The sequence below is a fragment of the Nannospalax galili genome, unplaced genomic scaffold (assembly GCF_000622305.1).
Source record: "Nannospalax galili isolate Female #2095 unplaced genomic scaffold, S.galili_v1.0 scaffold548, whole genome shotgun sequence".
Taxonomy (NCBI): domain Eukaryota; kingdom Metazoa; phylum Chordata; class Mammalia; order Rodentia; family Spalacidae; genus Nannospalax; species Nannospalax galili.
Window position 1 is genome coordinate 578,819 of NW_008358999.1, and position 27,631 is coordinate 606,449.

The 27,631-nt window shown below is 53.8% G+C and overlaps 1 protein-coding gene across 1 annotated transcript; it reads left to right on the forward strand.

Annotated features, from left to right (window-relative positions):
- Positions 1-27,631, forward strand: Epha2 (EPH receptor A2). The gene is made up of 17 exons (XM_017795487.2): positions 1-234; positions 5,164-5,231; positions 7,128-7,797; positions 15,398-15,553; positions 15,627-15,959; positions 17,197-17,312; positions 17,674-17,827; positions 18,743-18,842; positions 19,326-19,381; positions 19,497-19,622; positions 19,738-19,926; positions 20,063-20,124; positions 20,205-20,417; positions 20,529-20,678; positions 21,297-21,490; positions 22,171-22,326; positions 26,692-27,631. The coding sequence occupies exons 1-17, from the start codon at positions 150-152 to the stop codon at positions 26,795-26,797; spliced, it is 2,934 nt and encodes a 977-aa protein (XP_017650976.2). The 5' UTR covers positions 1-149; the 3' UTR covers positions 26,798-27,631.

Consider the following 27,631-nt stretch of genomic DNA (forward strand, 5'->3'; position numbering starts at 1 on the left):
GGGTTCTCACCCAACTTCCATTAAGCACTTGGGGCAGGAGGGTCAGAAGTTGTGCGCTGCGGGCGGGCAGGAGCGGGACACCGAGGCTGGTGTGCGGGCACCGGGCATCGCGTGGCAGCGGAGATCGGACTGAGAGCGAGGCGCGCGGCATGGAGGTTCGGGTAGCCGGCGCCTGCCTGGCGCTACTGTGGGGCTGCGCGCTGGTGGTGGCCGCGGCGGCGCAGGGAAAGGAAGGTGAGAGGCGGGAGCCCGCCGGGACCCTTGGGGGACCCCGGGACCCCCGAGCCTCCTGGAGCCCGGAGCGCCTGCACCCGGCGCAGCTTTGGAAACTGGCGGGTGGCTGCCGGGTCCAGGCGCGTTGGGGTCAGGAGGGCGCACGAGCTGCGGTCGGGGTCTCCCCCCAACCCCCCACTTTGGGATCGTAGCGACTCCCGGGGCCTTGGAGCGCGCAGGGCTCGGAGGCTGCGGAGACCCGGACGCGGCAGCCGCCACACGGTGCTTGCGACCGGGCGAGGGGCGCAGGGTCCCTCGGAGGAAGGGGGCGTCTGAGCACGCTTTCCGGGCCATCAGCGTCTTAGCAGCCCAAGTTCACTTAACTCATCTGCTCCGATTTTGCAGAGAAGGCGATTCGTTGAAGGCCCCGATTCTTGGGGAGGGGGTTCTCGGCTGCCTGCGGGCGGGCGCTGCCAAACACCTGCTGGGTGGGGGTTTCTCTGCGCCCCGCTTTTGCCTCCCATCCAGAGGTGAGAACCCGGAGCTCTTGGGGTCCATCCTGGAGGCCCACACCCTTCCCCTGCCCCAGCCGCACTCCCAGTCTCCGGAGACAGGTTAGGGGCCGGGAGCGAGGACAGGAAGTCCCAAAGTCAAGTGTTCTGAGCAAGGGGTGACTCAGTACGTGGATATGCTGCAGGTGGGGCTGCGGCCTCCGAGGTGTGAGGAGCCATCACCTCTGGGCCACCCGGAGCCCGGGCACCTGGAGGTGGGGGACTGAATCACCCGCCCCCGCCCCAGCGTTCCTGGAGCCATGCTGGGTGAAGGTGGGGGGGGGGCGCAGACTTGGACTTTGCCCAGGGCGGGGCCCATGTGTGGCTGGGGGCGTTGTCCCTCTGCTGGGGTAGCCGAAAGGATGGAGGCTCCTGCCCTTGGCCGAGGACCTTTTTGTCCCCCCACCCCACCCCCCCAGCCCAGGCTGGCTTCCGTTTCCCACTGCAAGAACTTTTCCCTGCCTGCCGCGGCTCCTGCAGGCTCCACCAGGGGGAAGCGAGGAGGAAACCCTGGTGGGTGAGAAGTTTCCTTTTTCTGCCTCCCCACTTGGAGATTCTACCCTTCCATACTGGAAGGATAAAAGGCCAGTCTGGAGCTCTTGGAGGGTGGGGAGTTGGGGCTAGGGGTGTCACATCTTCGCCAGATTCCTAGGAGATACTACTCCCCAGGTCCCGCCCTGAAACTGTGGTTGTCAAGGTGTGCGCGACTGGTCAGAGATTTCTGCGACCCTCGTTACTTCCTCCCTTCCCCCACTTCAACTTTTGGTTCACCTCCTTCCTGGGAATTTGGTTGGAGAGAACGGGAGACAGCTGGAATTGCTACAGGCCTTTCTTGGACTGCTTTCGAGTTGAAGATTAGACGTTTGCTTTGCTTTGCCGGCCCCCGGGGCCCCAGCAGGGAAGCCCGGAGCAGCCTGGTTCTTGTGCCTCTGGGTGCATCTGTCCCCCTCACCCTAGCCTTTATGATTAATCCAGTTCCGTACGGCATGGAGGAGAGAAGGGAGCATATTGTCTTGTGGTTGTGGAGAAATCTTGTGTAGGCTCCAGGGTCCCTGGGAAAAGCTCTCCAGGTGCTGTGCCTGTGTAGGGCAGGTGGGGAATCCCAGCCCAGCTGACAGAGGCTGGTTTCACTTCCCTCGGGTTCAGGCTGGATGTGCTGGGTCCCCCTGGAGAGTAGGCCAACAGCAGGTAGGAGGGCTTTTCATGTCCTCTTGACCCAGCTGCCTGAACTCCCTTTCTTTACTTAGTTTAGGAACCCAAGGGGAGCCTGTTAGGTCCTTAACAACTCCTGTATCTTATTTTTTATACAGTGACTTCAGTTTTTTATTACTTTTATTTATCTCTTGTGGGTGGCTGGAGAGGGGGGATGAACATGCCATAGCACGTGTGTGTGGAGGTCAAAGGACAACTTACAGGAGTTGGTTCCCTCCTACCATGTGGCTTCTGGGGATGGAACCCTGGCTTTTACCTGCTGAGCCATCTCACTGCCCTTGCACTTACAAATGGGGGGAGTGTGGGAGGTCTGACACTGGCCTGCCAGTGCCTTCTACACAGAGGGTCTGGCTTCTCAATCTCCTGAAACTGCTGGCCACTTACTGGGGTGCTGGGATGGAAGGGGGTTACTGTCTCAAGAGGCCTAGAGAGCGCTGGGCTTCTTGGTTCTGCAAAGGCCCTGTCTGCTTTCCAGTCCCTTCCCTTTTGCATCCAGTGTCCAGCCTGCCCCCTTCCTTTAGGTGTAAGCTGATCTTGGGTAAAGACCTTAGGAGGAGGTGGCAAGGGGGGGAGCGTATTGCACTGTGGGAAAGGCTATAAAGCAATGTGGAGACAAGGGTGACATTATGGTGGCGAGATGTTTTTTCTTAGTGTCTCTTGGGGGACAGAGGAGTTATGGGGTGCCCAGTCTAGGCCAACTTTTTGATGAAGCTCCTAATGGGGGAGTCATGCTGAGGGCCTCCCAAGTTCCCTGCTTCCAACAAGCCCTGCTTCCAACAAGCCGGGGCCTCTGATTGCCTGAGCCCAGGGCCTCTGTCAGGGCAGAGAGATGGCTGGGCTCCCTCGTTCCTGGTGGTTGGTTCTAGGGAATTTCCATGGGAGGGGGCTGTGGTGGGCAGGCCCTGAGGAGGTGCCTTCCTGCATGAAGCCTTCTTTTCTTCTCTGATTGAATCTGGTGATAGTTCTAGACCAAGCCTGGGCTGGCCCTCCTGTCAGGTTAACCCTTCAGAGCCAGCCCCTCCCTGATGGGCACAGCCTGAGGTTTCTGTGCTACAGAGTGTGCAGGTGGTGTGTGTGTGTGTGTGTGTGTGTGTGTGTGTGTGTGTCTGTGTGTGTGTGCCTGTGTGTGTATGTTTGTTGTGTTGAAGTGCTCTTGGGTTGGATGTTGTTTTAGAAGGCAAAATAATAGCTTTGAACTCTCCAGAGTACCATCAACCAGTCTTTCAGTTCTACAGGGTGGAGGTTTAGGTTTCACAGCAGACCACCCATGAAGAAATAAAAACAGCATCTAAGCCTTCAAGCAAGTTTTTTACTTAGAATTATGTGTGTGTATGTGTTGTGTGTACTGGGAGGAACACTCACCTTCGTCCTCCTACCCACCCAGCTGGATTCAGGAACCCCCAGATTCCTTCCTGTGCAGTTGGAACATTCCACTTGCTAGTGGGGTTAGTGAGTTTTCCAAGCTTGGGACCTGGGCATGTCTGAACAAATCCCTGCCCTTACCCACCTCACCCACCACTCTCCCCAATCCACACCCTCTGCCGGCTGCCATGGGGCCCTCCACTTCAGACTTCCTCTTCCTTGTCTGAACTGTCAGACCCTTCCTAGAGAGATGTGGCAGAGGCCAAAGTCAGGGTGACAGTGCTCAACCCCAGGGCCTTCACCAGGTCAGAGGCTGGCTAACCGCAGAAGGATTTTCTTTGTTCTTTTTCTTTCTTCTCTTTCTTTCTTTCTTTCTTTCTTTCTTTCTTTCTTTCTTTCTTTCTTTCTTTCTTTCTTTCTTTCTTTCTTCTTCTTATTATTTTTTTTTGAGACAGGGTCTCACTGTGTAGCCCTGGCTGACGTGAACTCCCTGGGTAGACCAGGCTGACTTCGAAATCAGAGCTCCATCTACCTCAACATTGGTTGTTCTGTTTTTGGAGACAGGGTCTTATAGAGCTCAGGCTGGCCTTGAACTTCTGATCCTCCTACCTCCACCTCTGGGAATATAGGCTTATGCCTCCACACCAGATTTATGCTGTGCTGGGGATCAAACCCAGAGCTCTGTGCATGGTAGGCGAGCAGTCTGTCAACTGAGCTACACTCCGGCCTTCTTCATTATTCTTTTATTGGTGCTGGGATACGGATCTGGGGCCTTGTACATGCTAACTGTCCACTCTACTGCTGAACTACATATCCTCAGGGCTGTGACCCCTCCAACTCATCTCCTATCTCTGGAACCTCAGCCTGCCTCAGTTTCCCCTGGTGAGTCATTCTCCCAGGTCTGGATATGGAAGAGTTTTGCTTCTTGGGGCCAGATCTCCAAGCTGCAGGGACCTAGAAAGTGATTACAGTCTCTTCTCCCTCCGCCATAAGGCTTTGCCTTCCGACTGTGAGAACCTTACATAGGTTCCAAGCCTTAGTTTCCCCAGCCTCCTTGCTCTCCAGGAAGCATGACACTTATTAAGCATGACTTAGCCTTTACTTGGATATGGAGGAGGGACAGAGCCTTGGGTCTTGGCTGCAGTCACTGAGCCTGGCAGAGAAGCAGAGGTGGCCCCCGAGGCCGCCCGAGGGCAAAGCCAGGTTAGGGAAGCCCCTGGCAGAGAATCCCTCTGCCCAGCTCCAGATGCCTCTTGGGGGAAGGAGTGTGGTCATGGCACCTGGTTCCTCTGGGCCTGGAAAATCCCCTCTGAGGGTTTCCATCCACCACCGCCATGTGTGTAGCTTCGGGCTTCTTCTAGAGACCTCTGCGGGTTCAGAGCCCGTCTGCTCCTCCATGGTTTTGTGGTAGGAAGATCAGTTTTCCGGTGCCCTCCTTTCCATAGAGCTGTTCCCACCTGTTAACAGCCCTTTCTTATGGAATACCAGAGACACACGTACCTATGTACTGATGTGTGTGCTGAGTGGCCCCGAGTTGGGTCAGGGGTTTTATGCCAGGGGGATGTGACAAAAACACCCAAGGCAGATGGGGTGGCAGGTGTCACTTTATACTCTGCTCTCCCCAGTGCTCTGCCCAGTGACTGCTCTCCCTGTGTGCATCCTGCTCTGCCCGGTTCGAGTCTCCTCAAGGGGGCAACATAGCTGCCACGGGTCTAGTCCTGTCCCTGGTCTGTTGTGTGGCACTGAGCCCCACCTCTTCCCAGGTCAAGGCCACTGTGGCCACCTCGAAGCAGACCTACTCACCCCTTTTCTATCTCTCCTGCAGTTGTTTTGCTTGACTTTGCTGCAATGAAAGGGGAACTCGGCTGGCTTACACACCCCTATGGCAAAGGCGTAAGTATAAACTCCAGGGCTGGGGGTGGGTGGGAAGGGGGCTGCTAGTGCCTGGAGAGATGGAGGATGGGGGTCTGGTTCAGACCCAACAGTTCAGCCAAGCTTCAAACTGTTCCCCTGCATTGGACTGAGTTAGTGGCCCAAACCATGGCAAACTGGAACTGGGCAAAAGTGAAGGGACCTTGAGGGTGGCTCAGCTGGGGAAACGGTTGAAGGCCTCAGCAGAGTGGGACCCTTAGATGCTCCAGAGGGGCTCATGGCTCTCTCCACCTTTCTCTTGGAGGGAAGGGTTAAAGGCTGTAGTCTTGGAGGTCTTAGCCCAGGAGGTGAAGAGTAAAAAAGATAAGGGACAGTGACTCCCTCCTGCCTGGCCTCTTTCTCCCACTCATCAGCTGTTTTTGCCCTTGCTGATGCTCTGCCTTACTCCCAGCAGGGATTTCTCCAGTCCAGCTGTGACCCTGGGAGCAACCAGTGTGTGTGTGTGTGTGTGTGTGTGTGTGTGTGTGTGTGTGTGTGAGGTAGCAGTTGTACCTTGGGGAAGATACTGCTGTGTCTTGGGCCTCAGTTTCCCCCTCTGTACGATGTACCCTTGCTTACTTTGCCTTAGGGCTCTGAGCCAGAGAGAGGGGTGTCTCCAGGGAGCTCTTTGGGGCAGTTCCTACAGCTGGCCAGATCTGAATGACTCTGGTGTCTCTCTCTAGTCACGGCGCCAGTGAGGCCCGAAGTGTAGCTATGAGCAGACTCCGAGGGGCCTTGGAATGTTCAGCTGGAGGCAGGTAGCCTTATCCAACCCAGTCATTATACAGAGTGGGAAACTGAGCCTGGGGGCATGTGGGTCTTGGCCAGTGTTTCACAGTGCAAGCCAGGCCTCTTTCATCGCCTCCTGGCTGCCTTCATTTAATTACTCATTAATTTTTTCCTTCCTTCCTTCCTTCCTTCCTTCCTTCCTTCCTTCCTTCCTTCCTTCCTTCCTTCCTTCACATGTTCGTTCATTCATCCATGATCTTCCTAACTAAGTACCCACTCTGTGCCAGGGAGGCGCTGGGGATTTAGGGCTGAGTCAGATGTAGCTCCCTAACTAAGAAGTTCAGAATTCAGCCTGGGAGTCAGGGGGATGTCACCATGTGCCCTGCAAGTTCTATGATCAAGGAAACATGGAGATTGTGAGGGTGCATGGTCCCACCCGAGCCTATGCTGGGAAGTCTTTCTGGAGGAGGCTGAACTGTATATTAAGCATGAACAGATCAACTCCAAGTGCTGGAGGCTCATCCATTGCTTTGATGTCACCGCTTTTCTGGCTGCTGTACCTGGACAATGGCACAGTGTTTGTGATGGCCATAGCTATAATGACACAATGGCTCTTACCCCAGGCCAGGTGTTGTGCTCAGCATTTTGTCATTTATCTTTAGACCAGTCCTATGAGGTAGGGCATATGGCTCCCAATGTATGGATGGAGACCCTTGGCTCAGAGTGCCCAAATGACGAATGATTACACAGTGCCCCAGACTCCACCCCAGGCCCACAATCTGATAGGGAGTCTCAGCACCTAGATAATAGGGCCAGAAAGACCCACGGACATAGATCTTGGCCCAGCTGCTTTGAGTAAAACCTCCACTCCTTTCCTTCCCTGTAGAATGGGGACAGTGAGAGCCAGTGGTACATGCCTATAATCCTAGCACTTGAGAAATGGAGGCAGGAGGATCAAGAGGTCAGGGCCATCCTTGGCTACATGGTGAGTTCCAGGCCAGTCTGAGCTGCAAGAATACTGTCTCAATAAGATTAAGAAAAAGAAATAAAGGGAAAGGAAAGAATTGTTTAGCATTACTCCTGTGCCCTGTTCTGCGACCCGGGCCACAGTCTCTCTGGAACTAACTCTCACCTGTCACCCCACAACAGTGGGATTTAATGCAGAACATTATGAACGACATGCCCATCTACATGTACTCGGTGTGCAACGTGGTGTCCGGCGACCAGGACAACTGGCTCCGCACCAACTGGGTGTACCGAGAGGAAGCTGAGCGTATCTTCATCGAGCTGAAGTTCACAGTGAGAGACTGCAACAGCTTCCCAGGCGGTGCTAGCTCCTGTAAAGAAACCTTCAACCTCTACTACGCTGAGTCGGATGTGGACTATGGTACCAACTTCCAGAAGCGCCAGTTCACCAAGATTGACACCATTGCCCCTGACGAGATCACAGTCAGCAGCGATTTCGAGGCTCGCAATGTCAAGTTGAACGTGGAGGTTCGCACCGTGGGGCCGCTCACCCGCAAGGGCTTCTACCTGGCATTCCAGGACATTGGTGCCTGTGTGGCGCTGCTCTCTGTCCGTGTCTTCTACAAGAAGTGTCCCGAGCTGCTGCAGGGCCTGGCCCACTTCCCCGAGACCATCGCCGGCTCTGAGGCACCCTCTCTGGCCACTGTGGCTGGCACCTGCGTGGATCATGCTGTGGTGCCATATGGGGGTGAGGAGCCTCGTATGCACTGTACAGTGGATGGCGAGTGGCTGGTACGAATTGGGCAGTGCCTCTGCCAGGCAGGCTACGAGAAGGTGGAAGAAACCTGCAAGGGTGAGTGGAGGTTCCTAGGGGGCCAAGAAAGGGGCACTGGGGTGGGAAGTTGCAGCCATGGGACTAGGGCATATCTTGGGAAGCTCATGGTGGGCAGTGGCCCTGTAATAGGAAGCTGCAATTCCCTGTTCATTCCTGGATTCCCTCCTTCTTGGAGAATGAATGTCTTGAGAAGCCAGACAGTGTGGGGATTATGAACCAGGGCTCTAAGACAACAATGCCTGGGCTCCATTCCCAGCTCTACATTTAGCCATGGGAGTTTCGTCCATTTCCTTCACCCCTCTGCCTGAGTTTCATCATCTGTAAAGTGGAGAGGGTCATAGTATCTGTCTTGAGGGGGGGTAGTTGTGATAATCACATGACCTCATGCTTGTAAAGTGCTTAGGTCAGTGCCTGACACATAAATGCCTGTAAGCGTAACTGTTATTTTTGATTCATCTCATGACTACTAGTTCCTGCTTTGCTTGGGCACTGCAGTCTAGTCTCAGGAGCTAGTTCTGATTCTGTTAACTTGCTGTGTGACCTCAGGCAAGTTGCCCAACTTCCCTGGGCTTCTCAGCCTCCTTGTTAATAGATGTTGTTGGTTCAGACCCAGGATCTATATGCTAGAATCAACTAGAGAGTGGTGAAAGGAGGTACAGTTGGCTACAGACCCAGTTCCTCTGATGGGGTGTTACTGATGACACGTTGAGAGCACAAAGGGCCTAGTTCTGATAAACTCTCTGGTAACAGTTCTGGGCATTACTGGGTTTACACAGAGGAGGCTCTGGTTTGGGTGGCAAAGGCCTGTGCCACCGGAAATGTGCAGCACCTCAGATTTGCGATGGATGACTCTGGAAGCACTGTGGGGCAGGGCATGTGAGGAATGCGGCTGACCTTTGGAAGGCCACACATCCCCTCTCCCTGGGAGCTGCTTTGCTGAGATAAGGCCGCTGTTGAGAAATTGGGAGCTAGGGCCTTGGGTTCCTTGTAAGCGCACATACCTGCTGGGTGACCCTGGGTAAGTCCCTCCTCATCTCTGCCCTCAGGTTTCCTATGAGCAAAATGAAAAAATTCTCTTCTATCTGTAGATGATATACTTGCATACCACAATGGTGGCTAAAGTACTAGAGGACCCTGAAGCCCTTGCTTATGGGTGCCTTATGCCTCCCTGGGCAGATCTCAGAACCTTGTTTAAACACAGTGTATAAGCCCCTGGGTGAAGAGTTTCGAATGCACCTTTCTGGCCATGTGATTATAGAGCTCTTCCCATCACCCCTGTTGTCCTCCCAGCTGCTCACTGCTGAGAGCCCCCTTCTCTAGGCAGCCCCTGCTTAGGTGACCTCAAGTGCACACAGATCAGACAACGATCATGGAAGCAGGGGGGAGGACACATGAAGACCAGGGGGTCCATAAACCCCTCCCATATGACATCTTCACACAAGAATGCGGGGTGGGGGTGGGGGGGGTGGCGGAAGGGCAGCTGAAAACTTTCCAGCCTAGTGGTTCAGGCCCTGCTGAGATAAGTGGGGGTTCTGGCTTGGGGGGCAGTCCTCCAGGCATCTTGGGGCAAAGGGAGTGGCTACCTCCCCTTGAATAAAAGGTCAGGGTACTTGGCAGGCTTTGTTTGTAAAGAGTCAAGCCACCCCCCTTGGGAGGACTCGTTGCCGAGAGGGACGGTTGACTTAGCCAGCCAGACCTTCTCAGCTGCTAGCCACACGCCATCTATTGCCCTGGTTTTACTGTCTTGGCATCCCCCTCCTGGTGGGGTAAAGGTGCTTTACGTGCAAGCCTGGCACCCTTAGTTCAATTCTCTGAATCCACATAAAGGTGGAAGGAGAGAGCCAACTTCACAGAGTTGTCCTCTGACCTCCATCATGACCTCCGTGACATGTATGTGACAATCATAATAAATACAGTTAAGTTCAAAATTCCTTCCCCTGCAAACTGCTCAGCAGCACTTAGGTGGTGACACGGATGGGGATGACGACAACATGTTCTGAAAGCTTTGTCTGAATATGCCTTTCACATCCTTTCAGTGAGGCTGGGACTGTTGTCAGTCCCACTGACTAGATGGGGAAGTTGAGGTTCAGAGGCTCCCCTGGAGTCACATAGCTATGTCAGGGTTTGAATCCCAGTGCACCAGACCGCCATGGGTCAGGAAGTGGGGCGGGAAATGACCAGATCCTGTGGAATCCCTGACTCAGCTCCGGGCCCTGAGATGGGCTCTCTGGGCAGTGCTGGGATGGCAGGTCCTGGCACTCAGGCTGAGGTTTCATCCGAGGGAGGGTGACTAGAAGGCCATCACTCAGCATGGTGGGGACATGGTAGGAGATCTTTCCTCCCTGTTGGCCTTCCCCAGGCCACAGCCCCAAGCTTTCCCATTATAAGCATCCCCTGATGAGAGAGGGGACGTGGTACCCCAAGGCAGCTTGTCAGGAACTCCCAGTGTCATCTGGCTGCTCGTCTGTTTCTCCTTGGGATTCTTTCGCCAAGTGGGCCAGAGTCGGTCAGGAAGGAGTTAAGTGGACAGCAGAAGGGAGGCACCTCCCAGGTACAATGTGGACAGGTGGGCACGCTGCCCGGCTGAGCTACTGTGAGCTATGCCAGGAATGAGCCAGCCCACCCCCCAGTCCCATCCAGGGGACAGTGGAGTCACTCAGGCTGACCGCCATCTCCCCCCGGGGCTGCTTTGTCTCAGCTGAGCTGGCGGGGGCCCCTGGCTGGCGCCTCGGCCCAGGAAGACCCAGGCCAGGTGAGCAGGTGGCCAGCGGCCTCCTCCAGAGGCTCAGCCCAGCAGCTGGGAGACAGACTCCGTTGGGGGAGTCCTTTCCCAGCTCCAGTTTCACAGCCCCCTCCTATTCACAGGGACTTTTCATTGCAGGCACCAGAGTAAATATCTTCCTGGCGGGATCTCCTATAGTCTGCAAAGCTAGAACAAGTGAGGACTGTGTCCCATTTTACAGCTGAGAAAACTGAGACCCAGAGAGAAAATAACGATCAAAGAATGGGGGCCTGGTTCCAGCAGGGAAGTCTCCAGCTGCTTCTAGAGTGGCATAGCTGTGTCAAGGCCCATGTGGATCTCATCCTCACTGAATGTGTGGCTCCAAGGAACCCTGTGATCAGACGCTAGTTGCTGTCACTTTCTGGAGTAGCTTGGTCTGAGCTGTTGCACGTGACTTACTACATATAATGAGAAGAGAGCCCTGCACTGGGATCTGAGTGGCCCAGGCCCAGCCTGAGGTCCACAGCAGTGAGGGAGTTTTTCCTGGGCAGAAGGTGGCCCTGGGCTATGGCTGGCTGGCACGAGAGCCTGGTGGGACTGGGGGCTCTATGGCCTCTTGCTGGCAGATTTCAGGCTTGTGCTTTCCCTAGTGTGTGATGCTGGGCCTTATTTCTGTGGGCTGCAGGGGTAGGGGTCATGGTGGCAATCATCCAATCCTACCCTTGTGTAGTTCTGACTTCCGTGCTCCCAGGGACAGGTCTGGCCAGGCAGGCTCAGCCCCTCCCTAGTCACCGGAGGTAAGGAGGTAAGCGGGTCCCCAGAACGGAAGGAAAGAGGCAGGGAAAGCAAACAGAAGATAAAGGCTGGAGGTAGAAGAGCTGGGTGGGCGGAGGGGAGGGCTTAGCTTATCGGCTAGGTGGCGGATGTGTCCACAGATAGGTCCCAGGGTGTGTATGTAAGGGACAGGCCCCTGAGAACGAGAATGGGGCCCCCCATTTTCTGCAGGTACCCCAGGGGCCCTCAGTAACTAGTTCAGTAACTCACAAGTTCACTGTCAGGGCAGAGAGACAAAGTCCAGACTCCGTGTGCTGAGCCGAGGTGGTGTGGTGGATGGTCACTGTTGTTCCTGGCTCAGAGGTGAATTGCCACCATGACCGACCTCGACCTCTTGACTTCATGACCTTGCCACCCAAGGCCTGGGAGGTGGTTGGGCCTGGAGGAGGGGTTCTACCGTGGAACTTGGATTAGTGCTACACAGAGGGCGTCTGTCCCTGAGTCACCCTGCGCTGCCACCTGAGGGCGGGCATCGGGAACTGGAAAAACCGGGGTACAGCCCTAGCTGCAGCTTCTGTGCCCCAGTTCCCTGCTTGGAATGGCCTGGGCCTGCCAGGCAATTGGGGCCAGAGACGCGTTCCACAGGTGCGCCCCAGGTGCACCCAAGCCAGGCTCTCGTGCCAGCCAGGTGGGTGTCCAAATGGATGGTAAACCCTGGGTGCTCAAACCCCACTCATCTCTGGAGCTCTTGGCAGGTTTTAATCATGGTGGGTTCTGTCACGTTCTTCATTACCACCTTTATTCACTCCTTCATTCCTCGCTCCATTTATCCAAGACCCATCAGCTGAGTACCTACATCACACCAGGCCCTGCACTCAGCCATGTATAGACCAGACTCCCTTCCTTCTCTCCCAGCAACTGCCAGTCTCAGAGAGAGAGGATCCTCATGTGCACAAATAATTTCAAATGAGGCATAAAAGCTAGGCTGTGAATTCCCCTGGAGCTGAAAGATGCTAATCTGTCACATCACCCCATCTCAGTTCTCAGCATCATGCCAGACACGTAGGACGAGCTCATTTCTGTTTGGTAAACATTAGCTTAGGCAATAACATGCCCTAATGGAGTACTGGGGCCCAAGAACTGAGCAGTTTGGGAGGACCTTAGAGGAGTTAAGCTGGGTATTGAAGGATGCATAGGAGTTCGCTTGTTGGCTAGGGGACAACCAGTGGGTATTTGGTGTGGTAGATGTGTTTGTGTGTGTGACCCCTGTTCTTATTTGATTGCTCAGGTTACCAAGAGATTCAAGCAATTCAGAGACTGCCCATGGTCCTCATGTACTCTGGGACCTCCCCCTGAGCACTTGCAAACTCTGGCAGGCAGGGCCTGGGGGCTCCCCAGAGCTCTGTGGTTGGAGGAGGGGGGCAGTGCATTTTCGGCAGGCAGGCGCATGCCCTGTAGATGCCGCCTCTCTTGCATTATCTGGCACATCCGTAAGCGGAAATCTCTCCAAATTCCCTCTTTCCTGCCTGCAGCAGGCAGGCCACCCCCAGGCTCTGGGGCCAAAGAATGGAACCCATCTCTTCCCCCACTTCCTCTCTTGGCATTGGACAGTGGGAAGCAGGGGCATGTGGGGGTTGGCAGAAGGCTCAGGCCTTGTGGTCCCCTCCACAGGGTGAGCACTGGGACCAGGAAGATTTGATTGTGGTTTGGGGGCTGGACCCTTCATCTCCCATTCCCCTAATTCCTGGGCCCCAGAGAGCTAGCACGTACATGCAGGCATGCCTGGCTTTAAGTCATAGCATTTAGGGGAGTGGAAACCTGGGATCAGTGTGACCTAGGGTTCTGGAGTCTCATTTTTGTGTGAAAGTTGGGGGGGAGGAAAGAGCTATTTTTGTATTATAGCAGAGCTATGTTACTTGGGAGGGCGGCCAAAGACACGTGGCTTTCTCAAACCCACCAAGAGACTGGAAAGACATTGGAACTTGGAGGAGATCACTGTAGCTAACCCCACAGACCCCTGGGGTGGTATCGGAAAAGATCTGGGGTGCTCCCCACCAGGCTGCTCTGGATTGAGTCTGGCCCTTCTGTCCGGTAAAGCAGGATGCCAGGACTCATGTCTCTTTAGGCTTTGCACAACATTAATTGTACTTTGCTCCAAGTTGAGGTGTTTATGGAACAGAAAGGGGCAACAGGAGAGGTGCTCAGTGTCAGGCATCTTCAGTTTACCTTTGACTTGGAGACCTCGGGCAAGTTGTTTCATCTCTTCGGGCCTCTGTTTCCTCATCCGCAGAATGGGGTGAATGTTAGCCACATCCACTTGTTAAAGATGACAACTAAAGGGACAAAAAGCCCAGATCTTGCACACAGTAGGTGCTTCACCCTTAGGGGATCAAGCTTTGTGCAGGTTGAGACCTGGTGTGGGTCCCTCTTGCCTTGCCACATGGCCCTGGATAAGTCCCTTCCAGTGATGGGTGCCTAAGTTTGCAGGGCCTGTATATTGGCAAGTGGCTGTGTGTTTCCCATAGGCTGGGCTGCCTTGAGGGGCTTTGGAAGGTGGGGATGTTACCTGTCTGACCTCTAGAAACTCAAGTCACTGTCTAGCCCATCCCCCTCCCAACTCTGTTATGTTTCACAAGGAGAGCTTGGCTCCACCCTCTACCCTGGCTTGGTCAGAGATTTGTTGAGGCCCAAACCTTGAAAGTTGTCAGACCGTTGGGGTCGGGACTGCCCCATATCTCAGGCAATCTTTGTCCCAGAATTTTTCCTTACGGTACGAACGTGACTGTCATTATTCCCGAAATCAGACCTTTGATGGCTCCCTGCTACCCTCAGAATAAGTTCTAGCTTCTTTGCCTGGCATGCAAGGCCTTCCTCCACTGCCTTATCGCCTGTTGCCTCCCTTCAATTTGTACCCAGAAAGCTGCTTGTACCCCTGCTTCAGGCTCTTTCACACCCTGATTTCTTCCTCTAACACCTGTGGGTTGAACGTCTCTACAGCCTTTCACTCCCAGCTGAAGTGCTCCCTCCGTGACCCCCTCAGACTCCTGGTCACCCCCTTTGCTCACCACCTGACTATACACACCGTTGTGTACTCCTGCTCCGTGTTCATGAGGCTTAGTTTTCACTTTGGGTCCACGTCCCACACGGGACCAGGCAGAGGAGACAATCACCGAGAGTTTGACACAGGAAATTAGGGGTATCTCAGGACCCTCCCTGCAGAAAGAATTAAGGGGGACATTGCAGGGTTGCAAAGGGAGGTCCCTAGGGACAGCCCACTCTGACTACTTCTGCAGCCGTTCAAGCCCCGAACAGCCACGTAAGCCCTGGACAGCCATGTGAGGTGGGCCCTGTGTCTGAGCAGTTTCCTGTATGTAAGCCAGGAAGGGGCTCAGTGGGGCGGAGGCCGCAGGAGAGGGTCATAGGCGGAAGAGGTTCCGGGAGTCAGGTGCCTGAGCCCCTAGCCTACTGGGCTGGGATGGACCACTAGGGGAGGAAGAGCTGTTTCCTGGCGTCCCCCTGAGAGGGAAATGACTCTGCTTTGGAAATGGGTCCAGAGAAAGAGCTAGGGGCCCGGCCTTTCCTGGTTCCTGGGGGCCAGCCCCGGAACAGGAAGGTGGTGGGGTCCTGGGGTAGAGGAGCCTTGAGAGGAGGACATCCTGAATAGGGAAGTCCAGCTGGTCAGTCATGGTTGCTGATAGTCAATCAATAAACACCGTTGGCCAAGCAGATATAGTCACTACCCTGGTCAGCGCAAATCAGCTCCAGACAGGGTAGACTCTGGCCAGGCCAGTCTGGACAAATCAGCTGATAAAACACGGCTCGCACTCCATCAGGTGCTGAAGCAGGATTCTTAGGGTCTTGAAAGGCAAGCTGTGGTCCTCGAGTGCCAGGCTTAGGGGTGTGACACTTCCTGTGAAGTGGTGGTGGCAGATGCCAGGGTTTTAGAGTGCTTGCGATGGCTCTTCCTGGTGCCCAGCAGGCACTGGTCCTGAATGGTGACACTCTGAATCATAGATCTGTGGATATGCAGTGACTTGCCTGGGGCCTTGTAGGGATGGAGGTCATGACCTCTGGGGAGGGTACAGACAGAACTGACCTCCTGTCTGTCCCTGTTCCTCTTAGCCTGTTCTCCAGGATTCTTCAAGTCCGAGGCATCAGACAGCTCCTGCCTAGAGTGCCCAGAGCACACATTGCCATCACCCGAGGGCGCCTCCTCCTGCGAGTGTGAGGAAGGCTACTTCCGGGCACCAGGAGACCCACTGTCCATGTCCTGCACACGTGAGTATCCCAGAGGTCCAGGGAGGGGTAGCTGAGTGAGGGGCGGCCTGCCTGACCTCCATTCTCTGTGCAGGCCCACCTTCTGCTCCGAGCTACCTCACGGCTGTGGGCATGGGTGCCAAAGTGGAGTTGCGTTGGACAGCCCCCCAGGACACCGGGGGCCGCCAGGACATTGTCTATAGTGTCACCTGTGAACAGTGCTGGCCAGAGTCTGGCGAGTGTGGGCCCTGTGAGGCCAGTGTGCGGTACTCGGAGCCTCCTCACTCCCTGACCCGAACCAGCGTGACAGTCAGTGATCTAGAGCCTCACATGAACTATACCTTCGCTGTGGAGGCCCGAAATGGCGTGTCAAGCCTGGTGACCAGTCGAAGCTTCCGCACTGCTAGCGTCAGTATTAACCAAACAGGTGAGCCCAGGGTGGTGATTGGTGCTGGGTGGTGGGGGCACCTACCCAGGTGAGACTTGAGGACAGGTACCCAGGGGTTGGCTACACTCAGAGAGGCAGCAGAGCAAGTGGTTTCAAGTGCCATCTCTGCTGGGGGCGGTGGCACATGTCTAATCCCAACACTCATGCTGTGAAGGTGGAAGCAGAGGGATTGAGCTGAAGGGCAGCCTCAGCTTTGAGGCCAGTGTGGGATAAGTGAGATAAGTGAGACCCTGCTTCAAAATCCGAGGCAGGGGAAAGGCTGTGGAGATGGCTCAGTGGGTAAAGTACTTGCCATACATGAGGACCAGAGATTGGATCCTAGAGCCTATGGAGGTTGAGACAGGGAATCCCTGGAGCTGGCTAGCCAGACTAGACAATACATCAAGCTGTTGGAGATTCTGCCTCATATGCGAGCTGGAGAGCAATGGAGAGAGACACCTGACATCAACTTCTGGCATCTACATGCACATGCATGCATGTGAATGTTCACACACACATACACATGCAAAAAAAAAAGTGCCATCTTTGGAGCCACTCTGAGCTCTGGGACCATGGAGAAGTAGCTTAACTTCTGAATTTTTTTTTTTTTTTAGAAGAGGGCTGTTGAATATATATTATATCAGGGATAGGGGAGATGGCTAGGTTGGTGAGTGCTTGCTGTATAAGCATGAGGTCCTGAGTTTGAATCTTGGCACCCATGTAAATGTCTGACAGCACAGTGTGTGTGTGGCTATAATCCCAGTGCTGGGGACGCAGAGACAGGTGAATTCCTGAAGGTCATGGGTCAGCCAGCCTAGTGGAATCAGTGAGCTCCAGGTTCAGTGAGAGTCCTTGTCTCCAAAAATAAGGTGGAGAGCACCTGAAGAAGACACCAATGTCAACTTCTGGCCTTTACATGCATGTACACACATACATACATACATACATACATACATACATACCCACATGTATTGTGTGTTAAGCTCTGAGAGCCTTGACTGATTTCCAGAAGGATTCAGAGGCAACGAGCTATTGTTTTAGTTCATTATTTATGTGTGTTCATGAATACCCACAGGACCTCCGGTGGGCTAGCCTCTATGGTGGGCCAGGGTGGCATCTAAGCCCTGTACTCTGGAACTGGAAGTAAAGAGCAGGAGTGTTGGGAACTGGCTCTCTATCCTTGCACCACCCCCCCAGCAGATCTTCACACCCCTTCCTCATCTTCTTTCCTATTCAGAGCCCCCAAAAGTGAGGCTGGAGGGCCGCAGCACTACCTCACTAAGCGTCACCTGGAGCATCCCAGTTCCACAGCAGAGCCGAGTGTGGAAGTACGAAGTGACCTACCGCAAGAAGGTAACTAGCTGTGGGTCAGTGCTGGCCCTGCTGGCCATGTTGATGTTTAATTCACAGTCATTGGGAAAATGAGGTCTAGAGTATCCCAGGGATGCAAGCAGAGGACTACTATAGAGAGAGAATGTTCTGGGTCCTCAGAGCACTGGTCAGAGTGGGGGAAGTTTGGTTATTTGGGATCAACAGTCTTAGGCTTGTATCCTGGGGGTTGCATGTACCCTTTCTGGCCTCTCGTGAGTTGTTGCATTCTGAGCATCCATTTCCTCATCACAAGCGTGTCCATCTGGTTGGCTACTGCTGGCTGGGATCTCAGCTCTTTACCAAAGCTCTGCCCTGCCCTCACTGCCCGTTCCTCCACCCACAGGGGGATGCCAACAGCTACAACGTGCGCCGCACTGAGGGCTTCTCCGTGACCCTAGATGACCTGACTCCTGATACCACCTACCTGGTACAGGTGCAGGCACTGACACAGGAGGGCCAGGGTGCTGGCAGTAAGGTGCACGAGTTCCAGACACTGTGTGAGTTGGGGGACCAGGGTCTCTGTCTGAGCTAAAGAGTGGGGCATTGTGGGAGGAGGAACCAAGAGTTTAGAAATGCCCCCTTTTCTTTCAGCCAGGGCATGGGCCAGCTCTGTGTGGGGAGGTGCAGGGCTGAGAACAAGGGGTGTGCATGAGGAGAAAAAAGACTGTTGCTCTGGCATTGATATGCCCGAGTTCAAATCCTGCATAAGAAAGTACCAGAGCTGGCCTCGGGATAGAATTTAAATGATGGAGTGTTTACTTAGCATGCGCAAGGCTCTGGCTTCAGTCCTTAATGCTGCAATACACCAGGCATGGTGGCACATGCCTATAATCAGAAGGCTCAGGAGGTGGAGGCAGGAGGATCAGAAGCTCAGAGTCATCTTCAATCATGTAGTGAGTTCATGGCCAGCCTTTTTTTTGAGAACTTATCTCAAAAAAAAAAAACCCTAAAACTTAGGGTCCCCACTCCTGTGAGACCACTAGGAAGGCCCCCCCTTTTTTTTGCCTCATTGTGGAGTAGGAATTAATAGCCTAAGGCGAGGGACTTTAAAGAGATGGCTCAGCACTTAAGAGTCCATATTGCTCTTGCAGAGGACCTGAGTTCAGTTCCCTGCACCCGAGTTGGGTAGCTCACAGCCGCCTATAGCTCTAGCTCTAGGGGATCCAGTGCCCTTTTCTGACTGCCGTGAGCACCTACACTCACATGCATATATATATAGTCCCCTATATATACATATAATTGAAAATATACAATATATCTTTATAAATATCCTCAGGAGATGTGCAAGTAAAGCACACTATGTTGTAGACGGTCAGGCATCTCAGGTCCCCAGAGAGGGTCTTGGGTGCAGCAGGGTATGCTTCCAGGATTTGGGAGGAGGACTTCTGCTCATCAGCTGATCTTTCCAACAGCCGTGGAAGGGTCTGCCAACATGGCCGTTATCGGTGGTGTGGCTATCGGCGTTGTCTTGCTTCTACTTCTGGCAGGAGTCGGCTTCTTCATCCACCGAAGGTTTGTTACACCCACCCCCAGGTTCCCCAAAGGCTTGGGTAGGACACAGAAAGTCAGAACCCATTTCCCCACCTGAAAAACAGGCGATGGATATTTAGTCTTATCTGATCCTATGGGACTCCTGCCTATGGGAGGATGAACTGAGTTGTAGTTGCCTAGCACAGCTCCTGGCTCATCAAACAAGGCTAGGCCACGGCACTCACTGTCTTTGTTAACGGTGTGTCCAAACTTCCTCTGGATGTGCTGGCCAGCTCAGATGAGGAAAGCCCTCATTACAGCTGCTTACGAGGCCATTATTGGGTGTGGTCTCTAAGTGTGAGTCCAGGCTTGCTCACTTCCTCTGCCTTCTCCACACCCTCTGCCCCAGATGGAGGCTGAGTGGAGCGCTGGGCACAGTGAGGCCAGGGCACAGTCAGGAGGTCATTCTGGCCAGCGCAGGCCATACTGACCATATGTGTCTGGGTTCCGGGGGACTTCTTTCAGGAGGAGGAACCTGCGAGCCCGCCAGTCCTCTGAGGATGTCTACTTCTCCAAGTCAGGTGGGATTCGGCCTCCCCACTTACAGTCCCTGTACCCAGGAGCTTCCCAGGGGCTCACCTCTCTAGGAGCCCTCTCCAAACTGTCTGTGACTCAGCTTCTCCTTCTGCCTTGCAGAACAACTGAAGCCTCTGAAGACCTATGTGGACCCCCACACCTATGAAGACCCCAACCAGGCTGTGCTCAAGTTCACCACCGAGATCCACCCATCCTGTGTCACAAGACAGAAGGTGATTGGAGCAGGTGAGGCTCGCATACCCACTGTGTGCACCAAGGGGGCACGTGATGTGTGGTCTAGGCAGGACCTACCCAATACCCTGGCTCACTGGGGAACTCTCCCCTCCTTGCCTGTCTCCAGGAGAGTTTGGAGAGGTGTACAAGGGGACGCTGAAGGCGTCTTCAGGGAAAAAGGAGGTGCCCGTGGCCATCAAGACACTGAAAGCTGGCTACACAGAGAAGCAGCGTGTGGACTTTCTGAGCGAGGCCAGCATCATGGGCCAGTTCAGTCACCACAATATTATCCGCTTAGAGGGTGTTGTCTCTAAATGTAAGCCTGGGAGGTGTTCAGGGGTGGTCTTTGGTGGGCAAGGAGAGGGTTTATTCCCTAGGGCCTCTTGACCCTGGTTGTGCCCAGTCATGTGCCTACTGGCCTCCCTCTCACACCTATGTCCGTTGCCCTACAGACAAACCCATGATGATCATCACAGAGTACATGGAGAATGGAGCCCTGGACAAGTTCCTTAGGGTAAGGACGTGGTCTGTGGCAGGTAGGGTGGAGGCGGGGGTGTCTGGAGCCAGCCAGCACTGAGGGCCTGTGCTCTACAGGAGAAGGACGGTGGTGAGTTCAGTGTGCTGCAGCTGGTGGGCATGCTTCGGGGCATTGCATCTGGCATGAAGTACCTAGCCAACATGAACTACGTGCACCGTGACCTGGCGGCCCGCAACATCCTTGTCAATAGCAACCTGGTGTGCAAGGTGTCCGACTTTGGCCTGTCCCGAGTGTTGGAGGATGACCCTGAGGCCACCTACACCACCAGTGTGAGTTGGAGGAGGGGCTGTCATAGCTGTGCCTGGATGGCTCTCGGCCCATGGAGAAGGGGCTGTGATGGCCAGCTAGGACAGTAGTAACTGGGGCTGGATGTCCTGCAGGGTGGCAAGATCCCCATCCGCTGGACAGCACCAGAGGCCATTTCCTACCGCAAGTTCACCTCTGCTAGTGATGTGTGGAGCTATGGCATCGTCATGTGGGAGGTGATGACTTATGGAGAGCGGCCCTACTGGGAACTATCAAACCATGAGGTAGGCCCCTCTCCCAAACTGACCCACTGTCAAGCTTTTCCTCATTTCCAAACCCTGATGGAGGAGTTCTGGGATCAATCTGCATCCAGTAGAGGCTACATAGATACTTGTTTAGCAGCCTCCCATGTGGGGGACCCAACCCCAGTTTACAATGAGTACAAAGGCAGCGAACAGGGAGAGAAAGAGAGAGAGAAAGAGAGAGAGAGAGAGAGAGAGAGAGATGCTCGCCCTGTGTGTGTGTGTGTGCGCACATGCATGTACCTGGTACCTCACCCAGCCTGGAGATCTGTGACTCTGCTTGTGGGAATTGCATCCTTGCAGAGATCTGGAGCACAGTAAGCACAGGCTAAGACTTGGCAAGGGAAGAAAGCCCTAGATTAGAGAGGGAAGGAGGCAGGACTGTGTAGGGCACGTGGGACTGACCTGTAAGGATCTGGAGACAGCACCTCAGCACTTGCTCTATGGATGACTTTGAACTTGTGTGCTGACTTAAAGGATGCTTCTCTGGTCTGTTTCTGGGGTTCTGCTCACTCCCTACCTCCAATTCATTGGGGTCCCCCAGAGGATCTGGGCACCAGGCCTTCTTGCTGACGCCACCCTCACACTTGTGACCCCTAGGTCATGAAAGCCATCAACGAAGGCTTCCGGCTCCCCACACCCATGGACTGCCCCTCTGCCATCTACCAGCTCATGATGCAGTGCTGGCAGCAGGAACGGGCTCGCCGCCCCAAGTTTGCCGACATTGTCAGCATCCTTGACAAGCTCATCCGAGCCCCTGACTCCCTCAAGACCCTTGCTGACTTTGACCCTCGGTGAGTCCTGTGACCATGGTAACACCCGTTTGCTCCTGTGGACTCTTCAGCTACTTGGGTTGAGTGGTTGACTGTGGGAAATCGGATAGCAGGGGGCTCAGAAGTGACACATGGGCAGCTGGGGATGTAGCTCAGTGGGAGAGTTTGTCTAGCATATGAAACTCTGAGTTCAACCCCCAGTGACTTAAAAAAAACAACAACAACAAAAAAAAAACCCAGTCAGGCATAGTTCAATACGCCAGCACACAAAACCAGCTTAAATGTTCATGTGTGGGCACTGAGCTCAGCACATACCATGTTCTAACTCACTGAAGCATCCGGAGATGGGTTCTATAATTGCCCCCTTTCCATAGATGAAGGAACTGAGACACAGAGTGATTAAATAACCTCTTCTGGCTGACCAGTGGCCAGGCTAGGATTGTGATTCCAAGACCCAGAGTCTCAGCAATAACACTGCAGGATTTAGGGTTCCTGGTGATGGTCTTACTGTTAGGAGTGGAGGGATGGCAATAGCACCAGGCCACCAGGCCATCTCATGACTCTTCCTCATTTACCCAGAAGGAGAAACTGAGACACAGACAGCTGCATGTCCTGCCCAGGGTACAGAGCAGCAGGGTCAGGGCCTGGCGTGGGCCAAGCACAGCAGCCCCTCATCCATGGGCTGTGGGTTTCTATCCCAGAGTGTCCATCCGGCTACCCAGCACCAGCGGCTCAGAGGGAGTGCCATTCCGCACAGTGTCGGAGTGGCTGGAGAGCATCAAGATGCAGCAGTACACAGAGCACTTCATGGCGGCTGGCTACACAGCTATTGAGAAGGTGGTGCAGATGACCAATGAGTGAGTAACAGCTCCCCAACCTGCTGCTCACCTCCAGGGGCTGCCCGTGACCCTCTGTTGCTTTCTCTCCTCTCCTTCCCTCTCCTCCCTTCTCCTCTTCCCCTCTCTCTTTCTCTCTCTCTACTGAGTACTCTCCCCCTCTGCCTCCTGCTCCAGAGTGGGAAAACACCAGTACATATAGCTATCCCAAGGCTGTCAGGTATAGAGGGCTGACTGTGTGCTCGCCCTGGGCTGCAATACACCCAGAATCACCCTTTACACAGACTCAGAAGGTCGCCTGTGAATAGCCCTATGGACAGGTGAATAGCAACTTACTTACCCAAGACCCTATAGCTACAAGAAGAAGCAGGAATTGTAGCCCTGGTCAACTGGGACCCAGAGCACAGAGATCACAGATCCCTGCATGTCATGGCTGGTGTCTGGGATCACGGGCCCTGCCAGCCACTTCCTGGCCATCCTCCCCATGTGATTGGCCCTTAACCCTGTCACTCATCCCTTGCTGGCCCTGGGCTTGCCCTGAGTCAGGCTGTCCCTCCCCAGTGCTCTTCTCCTCACCCCAGCTCCATCACTGTGACCCTTCCCAGCTCAGCCTTGGCAGGGACATCTCTTCCTGTCCCTGGAGGGACATGACATTGTCCTTAGCCTTTGTGCTTCTAAAAATAGTGATGGGTTCCAACAGCCCAGTATGTGTAGTGTCCAAGGCCATAGCAGAAGCAGGCCCTGCATGGGAACTGCATGGAGTTGGTGACCTGGGCTTTTTGTGGTTCTGGATCACAGAAGCTCTGGGACTTGGGCCTATGCATGAACATTCTCCAGGACCCCTGACAACCTCTCAGCTGTGCTTCTGACCTCTTGGCCATGGCTCTGGCCAGCCCAGAAATGACAGGTCATGGGAATTAGATAGGGAGGGTGGACCAGTGGGAGGTATGGGGATACGAGAGGAACGGGATCCCAGGATATCGCTTGCTGCCAATCAATAGTAGGGCTCACACCAAGTAGACACACCTGAGTTCATGTTCCATGCCTGCCACTTCCTAACAAGTAACACTGATCAAATTTGGTCCAATTTTGACCTTGGTGCCCATTTCTCATAGTAAGGAATGCATGGGTATGACTCAGGTGATGTGTCCAGGACATCTCAGGGTCTTGATCCAAATCTCCTTTGTTCACTTACTCCTGTGGACAGATAGGTCATGGTCACATACTCTGGTGCTTGAGCCCCTCTGTTTCCCTGGCAAGCTGGGTCAGCCCCCTTGATTTCTCCTGGTCCTCTCCCCCAGGATAACACAGCTTTTCTCCTGGTGCCAAAGCAGAAGGGTTTACAGGAAACACATGTTCTTAGAAACATCCCGAAATAGCCCGGGGCGCCCCTCGCCAAGTCCTTTCCCACGAGCTGAGACAGGCTTCTGGATGGACAGGCTTTGTGTGCACGAGCAGGTTGTGTGCGCGCACATGGGTTGTTTGGAAAGGGCCTGGATAAAGCCAGGAAGTCATTTAGCACTCCTTCCTCCTCCCACTGGAGCAGAGAGCTGGGACCCATGGACTCACAGGGCTGCCTCTGACTCTCGGAGCACTTTTTAAACCCTCAGACTGGGTTGACCACACATGATCCCAACAGGCTCTGGTGGCAAGAGAATTCGATTCCTTCCCAGTAGGGTCAGGGTTTTGGAGTTCAGTACCCCTGTCCTTCTCCTTTATGGCCTCCCTTGCCTTCCTTGACCACCCTCTCCCAAGGGACTAGCTACTTCCCATGATCCCACAGCAACCATCTCTTCTTGACTATTTCCTGCTATTTTGGACTTGGTTGGGTTTCTAGCTAGATGAGATCAAAATGATCTTTGGAGGAACTGATGAAAAAGGTGTGTGTTGTACCCAAGGAGAAACAGCAGCTCCAAGACAGGCCCTGCCCAGCATTAAGGTAACAGCATGCAGTGTCCTTTGTGCAGGCTCAGAGCACAGACACAAGCTGGTGGTTCTTAAGGTTTGGGGAACACTTGCTGTGTACATGGCTGATGCCACTCTTGAGTCTCTGGGAACCATTTCTCACATACCTACATGCACATAGTAGGTGTTCATGGGCACACTGATTGGATTTCTAGCACTGTGTAAGCACTCAGGAGAAAGACAGATGGAAAAGTGTCCTGGCTTATGTCTCCTCACTCCTGGGCAAGGTTTGATGGGACACCTGCTCTGTATCCCTGAGGGGGAACCTGAGGTGGGAATAGGGACCAGCTTGAACCCTGGCATGTCTGTGACCTTCACCCCAGTGTGGTGTTCTGTCTGTGATCAAGAAAGAAGGGAAGGTTTGAGGGCTTTGGGGAAAAAGCACATTTCTCAGAAGGGAATCATCCAAGCCTTACTTTTCCATAAAAAGAAACCGAGGCACAGAGGTAGGACCAGACCCACCAAGGCTTTGACATGAGTCCAGGCCTAGAATCTTTAGAACTCCGCCTCCCAAATAATCAACAGAGGCAAATTTAGCTCCTAGCCTGTGAGATGAACTGTTCTGCTGGGGCAAGGGCCTGGAGGTAGCCCAGCAGTGCTCAGCCCCCACAGTGGCGTTCATGTGCTCCTTTATTCAGTGACACTTCTTGGGGACCTGGCATGTTTGGGGGCTCTCCTGCATCCTGGAGAGGGCAGGGTGGGTTCTCAGCCGGTAGCCTCCTGAAGTGTACTAAATCTAGTGGTTCTTAAACAGAACTACAGGGTCTTCTGGATTCCAATCACATGTGAACGCCCTGCCTACCTCTGGCTTCTAGTTGTAGTAGGTCTAGTGCCCAGGACCCTGCCTTTTCTTGCTTCCCTAGTGGTCTCTCCAGTGCTTATCCAGGCCTCACATTGTGATTCCCTCCAGGAATGGGGGAAATGCCCGAGCTGTATAGGGTAGATGTGTGACTTTTGTGGTAGATCTGGAAGTTCTTCCCTAAATCTATCTTCTGGTCTTCCCGCTGCAGTGGGAATAGCTCTCCCTTCTCCCTACCTAGGTCTGCCCATCCCCTGCTCAGTGCTCAGCTCTTTCCGAGCCTGTGGGAAACTCATGTCTTCGGCATGGCAAACAGGAGCTTACACCATATAATTAGCTCCATTTACAGCTAAGAGCCGGCCCATAAAAACCTGGGTGTTTTCATGAGTTTGGGCTGGTGGGTGAGGACGGTGGAGGGGAGCACTCCAGAGGTTAGCAACAGACATCCTGCTGATGGCTCCTGGTTCTACCTAAGATGGAGGGGTGTGGTGGGAAGGCCAGGACAGCCCACCCCTTCCTCATGGGCCCCCTGCATCCTGTTGGCAGGCTAGCCTCAAAGCCTTCCCTGTTACCTCCAGCTTCAAAAGTCTCCAGAATCCCACAGGGATAAGATACCTGCCTCAGGTGACCTGGTCATTGGAGATGACCTGCAAGCCCTGCCTATCAGAATCTAGCAGAGCCTTCACCCTTGAAAGCCCTTCAGCAAGTGCTTCCTGAACCTCTGTGGGGAATGAGAGAGTGTGGAGGGACTTGAGGCTGTGGATGGGGAGATGCCTTGGGTGGAGGGGCTTGGCACAGACTCCTAGAGGGTCCCTGGAAAGCCACCATTTTCTGTGTGACCTTGGAAAAGTCTCTTCCCTTCTTTGAGAGACAGGGATAAAATGGTCATCTAAGGCTAGGGAGATAGTTCAGTCAGTAAAGTGCTTGCCTCACAAGCATGAGGACCCGAGTTCGATTCCTAGAACTCACATTAAGAAAGCAGGGTGTGGTGGCATGCATTTGGAATCCTGGTGCTGAGGAGGTATAGACAGGAAGGTTCCTCAGGCTCACCAGTGAGAGACCCTGTCTTTAAACAAAGTGTCAGGGTATGGTGGTACTCACCTTTAATCCCAGGCAGAAGTGGACAGATCACTGTGAGATTGAGGCCAGCCTGGTCTACATAGTGAGTTCCAGACCAGCTGAGGCTACATAGTACAACCCTGTCTTAAAGAAAACTAAACCAAACTAAACAAAAATTCCCTAAGAGATACCTCAGTGAGGTTGTGTTCTAGCCTATACATGCATGTGTACACATGTGAGCCACACACACATGAATATATATATATATATACACACAAAGAGCACCTACCTAATGCCCCTTGTGACGTTGTGATTAGAGAAAAGACTCACAGAACAGGCATTTCTATCTTTTTCCCAGCTTGGTTGACAGCAGGCCACATTAGTTAGATTTTAGGATGTGAACCGTCCTACTTCTCTAACTGGACCTCTCACCTACAGGTCCCCAAGGCCTCTTCCCCATCCTGTTTTCCTCTCTGCCTCCCTCCCCCAACTGCCCAGAGTGCCCAGTTCTGTCCCCTTTGGTCCTTAACTTTCCCTCTCTCTCTCTCTCTCTCTACCTACAGTGACATCAAGAGGATTGGGGTGCGGCTTCCTGGACACCAGAAGCGCATTGCCTACAGCCTGCTGGGACTCAAGGACCAGGTGAACACAGTGGGGATCCCCATCTGAGCCCCCAACGGGGCCTCGTGCCCGCCTCGGCCAACAATACTTGAAGAAACATAGTGGTCTTACTGCCGACTCTGTGCCAGGCCACTGGACCTTATTTATTTCCAGTTCTCCCTCATCAGTGCCACCCTGAGCTAGGGAATCGCTCTGATGCTGGACCAGGGATCAAGCCAAGCACTTAGCAAGTACTGAATTCCCAGCATCCCCTGGGACTGGAGTGAGTGCCATCAAGACTATTGAAGTTCCCTCGGGACATATCTGAACTGACCTCTTGGTCACATTTTCCCCCAAGAAGTCACTTTGGGAGCTGGGGTTCTGAGGGGAAGCATTCAGCCCAGGACAACATATGGCTAAGGCACCCTAAGCCCCATCCTTTAGTGTCAAAGGACAGATTATGAACTTGGCTGGGCGGGGGCCATGGTGATCTTCCAGTGCCTTCTGCAGACCCTGGGCCCTGCCCGTAGCCCCCATGGGCCAGTCTCTGCTTTCCTGGGGCCCTTTCAGGATGCTTGGTTGTGTTGAGGTTTTTTAAATATATATTTTATACTTGTGGGAAGAATGAGTGTATGACAGACTGTGCCAGGGCTGGGGGCAGATGATGCCATGCAGCAGACATTCCGAGCTGGGGGCTGGCCAGGCTTGCAGGAGGAAGTGTCACTGCCCAGCCATCCCTTCCCTAGCCCCTTTAGACCACTGTCACTGCGAATGCTGTCAGTGTTACTGATTTGTTCTGTTGGGTATTTTTTTTTCAAACCTTAATTTATTATTTTTTTATATTTATTGTTAGAAAACGACTTATTTCTGCTCTGGAATAAAGTTGCAGATGGTTCAAACTGA